The sequence below is a fragment of the Rhea americana genome, unplaced genomic scaffold (genome assembly GCF_003343005.1).
Source record: "Rhea americana isolate MKP2758 unplaced genomic scaffold, rheAme1 scaffold_102, whole genome shotgun sequence".
Classification (NCBI taxonomy): domain Eukaryota; kingdom Metazoa; phylum Chordata; class Aves; order Rheiformes; family Rheidae; genus Rhea; species Rhea americana.
Genome location: NW_028185062.1, coordinates 3,290,609 through 3,298,470, shown reverse-complemented (window position 1 = coordinate 3,298,470; position 7,862 = coordinate 3,290,609). Strand labels below are relative to the sequence as shown.

The 7,862-nt window shown below is 41.0% G+C and overlaps 1 protein-coding gene across 1 annotated transcript in view; it reads left to right on the top strand.

Annotated features, from left to right (window-relative positions):
* Positions 1 to 2,375: 2,375 nt before the first annotated feature.
* The window catches only part of SPTBN5 (spectrin beta, non-erythrocytic 5), a gene marked incomplete at its 5' end in the record, with an annotated part of 88,578 nt that continues 83,091 nt past the window's right edge, over positions 2,376 to 7,862 (top strand). Inside the window, 5 exon segments of the mRNA XM_085305541.1 lie at positions 2,376 to 3,112; positions 4,088 to 4,226; positions 5,239 to 5,471; positions 6,070 to 6,223; positions 7,087 to 7,287. Of these exon segments, the coding sequence (XP_085161667.1) occupies positions 2,376 to 3,112; positions 4,088 to 4,226; positions 5,239 to 5,471; positions 6,070 to 6,223; positions 7,087 to 7,287 (1,464 nt within the window).

The following is a 7,862-nucleotide window of genomic DNA, read 5'->3' as shown; positions in this document are numbered from 1 at the left end:
GTTTCACATGATTATGATTTGTATTACAATTACTTACACCCTTTTAATGGAAAACTGAAGGAATTTTGAGTATTTTGAGTAGTTCTAGCCAAAAGAACTTTTTGTGGTTGTTCCACTGAGGACTGCTTCCCCTAGAGAGAATTTCTTTTCTACCTTCAAAATAATACATTCTGTTTTTGTCAAAACACAAGACAAACAGCCTGCCAAAAATCTGCATGCCCGGGACGGGGCCTGCGTGATCGTTTGCGTTCAAAGAACGGGCTGCGTTATTGGGGGTTGGGGGGTGGCATAGAAGGCACAAAAATCAAGACCAGGGCTTCCTGGTGATGACAAGGTGAAAAGGTTCTGCAAAGCAGGGTTTGCTCAGCTAAGTAGTTTGGGACAAGAACAAGATGATTCTGGGCCATATATTGGTAAAAGAGATGCTCTCTGATGACAAGTATGAACTGGAGTTTAATTAAATAAAGACTGGGCATAAATGAGGAAAGTGGGCAGTAGGTTTTGACTGGACTCCACCTGAGGCTCTGAGTTTTAACCTGGAGATGTTATTTCAGTTGTCTCAGAAGAAAGAGATTTTCTTTCCCGTTTTGCTTGAATTTCATTCTTCATCACACATAATCTACCGAGGGGGCGCTAGCAGAGTTTCTTCTGAGACTTTGAGAGTTATTCCTTATACCTGAAATAGAATACCTTGGAAATGTCTTAGGAATTATTTCAGAACAGAGGAACACGTTTCAGAACCTCCCGCATCACACTAAGCTTTCCTAGAGTCACCAGACTTGTATTAGGGGAACTCTAAGGATCAGACAGAGCACATCTTTGTATGTTGGGCAAAAACGGAAAGAATATTTTTCACACCTTTTTTGTCACTGTTGTTGCACTCCACAGATTTTTCCTCTTGTGTAGGCATATTTATTCTTTCTTTGCTCTCTCTCTCTTCTTATCTGCTTCCTTTTCTTGATTTGTCTTCTTTGACACTTTTACCCTGTCCCTAACACTGCTTTCCTGTCCTCTTGTGTTTCTTGCACTCATAAGCATACAGAAGGAAAATGAGACAGATGTTAATCTCCTCATGTCCTTAGTGCCCTCAGATAGGCAGCTCTGAATTTACTAATAGGATTGGGGAGTGAGCCTGAATGTGTCCGGGAAGCGTTTGTGCGGAGACTAAGAGGGTGACCGGGATGACAGAGCGAATCGGTCCAGGGAGGTGAATCTCCCTCCCCCCAGCCACACGAAGTGGCCATGCATTTACTAGGATCTTTCAGCGAGAACTGGGTACGATGGCAGAAAATACAGAAGGGAGCCCTGATGCCATGGGCTGCTTTTCCTACACAAAAGGTTGGTGCTGTTTTACTCCTCTTTCAGCACGGTGACGTTTACTCATTGCCAAGTGCACTTTTTGATAGGTAAAAGCAGATTACAATTTACAGAGCCTGGGTCTTTGCTCAGCGTGCCATCTCCATTACTAATCTGCCTGCGTGGAGCAGATGGGCTCTGAGGAATGCTAGAGGCAGACAACGTTGTTCAACATTAACTCTGATGTCTGCAGGAGAATGATTCAGAATGACGGCTACTGAGTTAGAGTGAGGAAAAAATACTGTATAAAAGGATGAAGATAGAAAAATATGTAAAATAGAGAGAAAGGTTGGCTTCATTCTAACACTTTTTATTTAATTATACATTTAACTCTAAATATTTGTTGCAGAGACAGTATTTACTTGAAGTTCACATAACTGCAGGTCTGACCACAGATGAAGCAGATAAATGTCCTAGACTTGGAATATCAGTGTTGAGTCACAGTTAACCCCTGTTTGGTTATGATGAATTCTCTTTCTCTCATAATTTATATAAAATGAAACAGCTCTAACAGAAGAGATTGAGAAGGGGCTGCTTGACCACAGTCTGCAGCAGGGTTGTGAGAAAGCCAGGATGTGACTCAGGCAAAGGAGGAACTTGTCAGACACTCTCCTGCAACTCAAGACAGTGAAGCTAAGAGGGGGAAATTGCACATTAGCAGACAGGATGGGACTGTTTCCTCTTCTTTTTATAAAAGAGAATGGGAAAAAAAAACCTTAGTTATTTTTTCCACTATGAAACATAGATTCTGAATCCTCAGTTTGGGATTCTTGCTTTCTGGTCAGCCCACACATGTTGACGTTCTCCATACACGTGCTGCCAGTATTGTCCCCTGTTTAATTCCAAAATTAACCTTTCTTAAATAAAAACAAAATGAGATATTAAATAACATTAATTTTATAGTATTTTATGGAATATATTCTAGGACTTCACCTAGCCTCAGATGTGACAGCCATCACCACATTGATTAAAAAAATGCGATGACTTGTTAAATATAACTTTCCTGACATATATTGCAGGTCATTGAGATCCTGAACTTGATTTATGAGAACGTTGCATTCTGCTCACCCACTTTGTTCCATTCTGCTGCTTATGCGGTTTGTAACTCCATATTTCCGTTACAGATCGTGTCCCTCCTGAAGGAGATAGATGACTTGAAGCTTCAGTATGAGCAGATGGTCTCTGACCTCCTGAGATGGATCAAACAGAAGGTGATGGAACTGGATGATCGTCATTTTCCCAACACTCTTCAGGAAATGTGGCTGCTCATGGCCAACTTCAAGACCTTCCGCACTGTGGAGAAGCCCCCCAAATACCAGGAGAAGGGTATGATTGAAGCTCATCTCTTCAACATCAGGACCAAGCAGAGAGCCAACAACCAACGGCCATACCTGCCTCCAGAAGGGAAGACACTGCAGGATGTGGAAAAACACTGGATTATCCTGGAAAAGGCAGAGCACAACAGGGGAAAGGCACTACAGAAGGAGATGTTGAGGCTAGAGAGGCTGGAGCAGCTAGCTCAGAGGTTCCTGAAGAAGGCAGCCCTGCGTGAGTCCTACTTGGATGACATGAATAAAGTGATTGGGAAGCAGGACTTCTGGCCAGAGAGTGCAGACAGGATGGAGGCTACAAGTAAGAAGCTGGAAGCCATTGCAGCAGATGTATTCCCCAGGAGGGAACGCTTCACAGATTTGGCTGAAATGGCTGCGGTCATCAGCAAGGAGAACTATCATGGCAAGGACCAAATCAAGACGAAGTGAGTGAGAAGTCATGGGACTGTGTAGTGGTGGAGGTTAAAGTTAGTCTTGATATGCTGTTGAAAGAAGAAATAAGCAGAATTGTAGCTATTTACCTTGGCCCTCATGAGTAGAACTGGCCAGGATTTCTTCTACTGATAAACAGTTTCAGCATATAAATGTTTAATTAAAAATTTTTTTTTTCTTGAATGATCCATAACTCAGGCTGATTTCTGGTGACAAATAGTTTTGAGATATTTTAATATTTTCATGAAAATATATGCTCTGCCAAAAATCTTATTTTCCATGAAAAATGCTTAAATGGATACATATTTTCCCCAAATCAACACATTTCCTTTTCATTCAATAGTTTGGGAGGTGCAGATCAGTTCAGGCACAAAATCTTCCAGTCTCACCAGTTTGGGGCAAATCTTGAGAAATCCTTACTTCTGTGATTATCAGTATATCCTTATTTGGAACTGTCTAAAAAAGCAACATGAAAAGTTTTTATTGTGACTATTCAACACTTTTCTAAGTTCAGACAAATTCAGAAGCATATGGGAAAATTGAGAAAAATAATTATAAAAGAGTAATCCAAATTCCTTACGAAGTCAGGTTCTGATTCATGCTATTTTTTGGATTAATTTTTATTTTAAGTGGCCATTTGAAGATCTCATCTTTTTTCCACTCGTCTCCACTGTATCAGACAAAAGCAATGCAAGATGTCAAGTGTCAGAATCCATAGAAAATCTCTAAAATAAAAATTCATTGACAATTGATATGGTAGTCAAAATTTCTCCCCATATCCACACTAATTAAATAACAGCCACAGTGATCTGTCCTGTGATCTTGGCCTATCTTCCTGCCCCGCTGGCAGGAGGTGTATGTGTTCATTTAGCCCCTTTAAAACAGTGAACACTTGGGACTCTTCTGCATGCTGCCCAAAGCATGAAGTCTTTGTTACAAGTGAGTCCTTTCTCTCTCTTCCCACATAGGCAAGACAACATTTCAAAACAGTGGCGGGATCTTCTGGATCAGCTGCAGAGACGACAACACTCTCTGGGAGCAATGCGGGAAATTCTGGGCCTCCTGAGGGATGCTGATGCCATTACCGAGGAGCTGAAAGAGTTACAGGTATCAAGCCCTCCCTGCCAACTCACAGCTCACATTATTATCAATGTGCATCACTTAAAAAAAAAAAAAAAAGAAAAAGAAAAAAACATATTGCAGGGACTAGCATGGTCTAGTCTGCTCTCCTGATGCTAACTGATGAGTCTATCAGCTTTAGAAAAAAATCACCGTTTTTATTTAGATGCCTAACAGTACATTTCAGTTCCTCATTCCAGGTACCCACATTAGAAAAAATAGGCTTCATTATAGGACTCTCTGTAACCAGAGCCCAATACAGTATTACTAGGAATGCACTGTAAGTTCATATTATATAGTAAAATAAAGAATAATTTAAAGATAAGCAATACTTGTAAGATATGAATCTATCTGTCCTAGTGTTTTGTCAGGAAAGAGCAACTAACAGTAGTGCTATTGGAACCATGCTAGCTTAAGGATATGAAAGAAGAAAGATTTATAAGTAAAAATAATATCCTACATTAGAATAATTGATACAATTAGAAAGAGAACAAACGTTCAGTCATGCAGTATCATTGTCAGGACAAATAAAATATTAATTTTATTATTTATTATTTTAATATTTGGATTGCAAAGGCAAGTAAGTTCCTCAAAGAAAAATAATGCCATCAAAGCATATCATAAAATAGGATATCGTAGAATTCTCCAGATAAAGACTGTGAATCTGGCTGATTATGATTTAGTGTATAGGAAAGGTCTATTCCTCCAAGAATGCTGAGACTTTGAGTGCTTAATCAATAGAATAACTTAGATGTGAAAAAGGACTCTTGTTTGAAGASATCATTGCTTCCAGGGTAGTAGATAGAAACTCAAGATTGTTGACACTATCCTGTGAAACTGAAAGAAAAGTATGAATGATTCCTCTAATTAGGCAGATAATCTTTACACAGTTGAAACTAGTTTTTTTACATTTAAAAGTTGAAGTTTTTAATTGATGTCTTTATATTGGGCTCTTAGACGACACACTGCCAATTCCATTGCTTTCTCACTTTGTTTGCAGGTGCTAGTGAATTCGCAGGACTGTGGGAAGCAGCTCTTGGAAGTAGTAGATTTGCTGCAGAAGCACAACCTGGTTGACTCTCAGATCTCTTCCTATGATGCTAGACTGACATATATCACCCAAAGGACAGCAGAAATCAGCAAGGATAGCACAGTTAAACCAGACGTGCTTTATGCAAAAGTTCAGATGCTTCGTCAGCTGTATCAGAACCTTGTAGCTCTGAGCAAGACACGGTAGGGCTGTGCTTATGGCTCTTTTCTTACTGATTAGGATGGTCAAGCAATCTCTTTTAAATCAGAGGACACAGAGGTCCCAGCATTCAGAATTTCTCATTTCCCCATTTAGAAAGGCATAACACAAGCAATTTGTGTCTTCATTACAGCTGACTGAGAGGACTTACTAGCTCTCGTAGCTGAAAAATAGCTTCATTCTCAGCATTTATTTTGACTTGCCAAATGTGTAGTCTGGATAGCATGTTGGTTGACTCCACATCTCCTAAAGGAAGCAGGGAATTTAATTTCAGTTGCCTTACGAGGAGATGGGAAATTTCATTTTGATTGCTTTGTTTTCATTATAAGCATTTATTTTGACTTGCTGAGCATGTAGTCTTGCATGTGTTTGACTCCTCATCTCCTAGAGGAAGCAGGAAATTTAATTTTGGTTCATTTGGTTTTTTTGTGTGGATAAATTAAGCTATGAGAAAGAGGAGTTACAGGCATTCAAACTTTTTTTCTTCTAAATTCTGAAGCTCTTTGATAAAGATATTCTGTACCATTATCTCCAGGGAATCCCATTTCTGACTGTGATACACTGTTTGTTTCTTTGTTTCAGAAAATCTCAGCTAGAAGAAGCCATGAAGCTTTTTGAATTCTTTCGTGACTGCAAGGAGGAAGAATTATGGATCTCTGAGAAATGGAAGCTAGTGAGAACGACAACATTAGGGAGAGATGTCAGCCAGATTACAGCCTCTATTCAGAAGCACAAGGTATCTTATTTCACTGGTGGTCTTTTCTTTGCATTATAGCAAGACTTAGAACATCTATGTCCTTTAACTTAGTCAGTACAGCACTTAGTGTGCTGTGAGACCTCTTATATCTCAAGTGTCAGGACCAGTGTCTAGAACTCTAAAAAATGTATAGGTTGGAGATTTTTTCCAGGAGGGGAATGAAAGGGTAGGGAAGTCATATGTTTGATACTGGACTGGAAATATGGCCTGAACTGAAAATCAGTGGGCTACATACTAGGAGAGGAAAAGGCTGTTGTTTGTGTTTTTTTCTATTCATTTTCCCTGGGCAAGAGAGGTGGCAGACTGTTGGGAAAGAAAGAGGTGGTGAAAAAAAGACTAGTCACCGAAAATAGCAGGTAGGATGCCCCATGGATGGCATCATGTGAGATGATGAAGCACTTTCCCTAAGTGCTTGCTGTGGGCTACTGTCAAAAGTTTAGCTATGCGAACTACTGCTTTTTTTTATGGCAAAGGATCATTGTAAACAAGCAAAGAGACCTCTAGAGTTGAGAATCCAGTGATGAAACTGAAACAGGAGCCTCTTCAGTAACCTGAGCATGCGTGTGTGTGCATCTGTTTGTGTATGCTGCTTCCAGAAGGTGTAAGGCAGCTGGATTGATGGACAACGAAGTATCTCCCTCAGAGTAGCAGACTTCATGTCAAGGGCAACAAGTAGGACAGTAACTTGGCTGGGGAGAGGAGTTGTCTCATGGCTCAGGGAAGAGTCCCAGGCACAGATAAGGCAGAGGGCTCTTAGAAAAGTCTGTGCTATAGTAGCCCCTGCTTTGCTCTCAGCTGGTGGTGAGTGACTTGTGCTCGTGCATCTTCCAYCCCTCTGCTAGGCTCTCGAAGCCGAGTGCAACTCCCACGGGGCAGTTTGTGCAGAGGTAAYGAGGAGGGGCTGGGAGCTGAGCCAGAAGAACCACCTGCACGAGGAGGACATCCTGAGGCAGACAAACAACCTCCAAAAGTTGTGGCAGCAGCTCCAAGATGAAGTGGCTGATCGCAAAAGCCGTCTGCAGGCAGCAGCTCTCATCAAACAGGTCAGCAGGGCTTCACTGTGGCACGTGGTGCCAGGGATACAGACGCCGGTCAGTCCTGCCTTGTGCCCCCGCAGGCAAGATAATGGGGGAGGAAACCTTCAGGCTCCAAAAAATGATTGCCAGTGGTTCAGGCTCACCCCTCCTGCAAGCCCGGCAGGCGGCAGTGCCTAGCAGAGTACCTCAACCGGTAGTTGATTTCAGTGAAAATGCTATTGGAAGTAGCTCACGTAACACTGCTGATACAGTCTTTTCTGAGGGTGGAATCTGCATAGCTGTACGACATTTTTCTAATATTAAAAAAAAAAAAAAAAAAAAAAAAAAAAACAGCAAAACAAACGTGCCATATGGCTTGGATCTGGATCATGAATTTCCCAAAGTCTGGGAAATACTTGACCTTGCCATGGTGATCTGCACAGCTCTGTTGCACACACAAACACTCACACAGCTGTCGACAAAGAGCTCCTATAAAACAAATCACAAATTGCATATCAGTATCTCAGGTATTCTTATAATTGCCTCTTTCCTACTTTTTTTTGCATGGCCTCATAACATCGTTATAATATCGTTTTATTTTC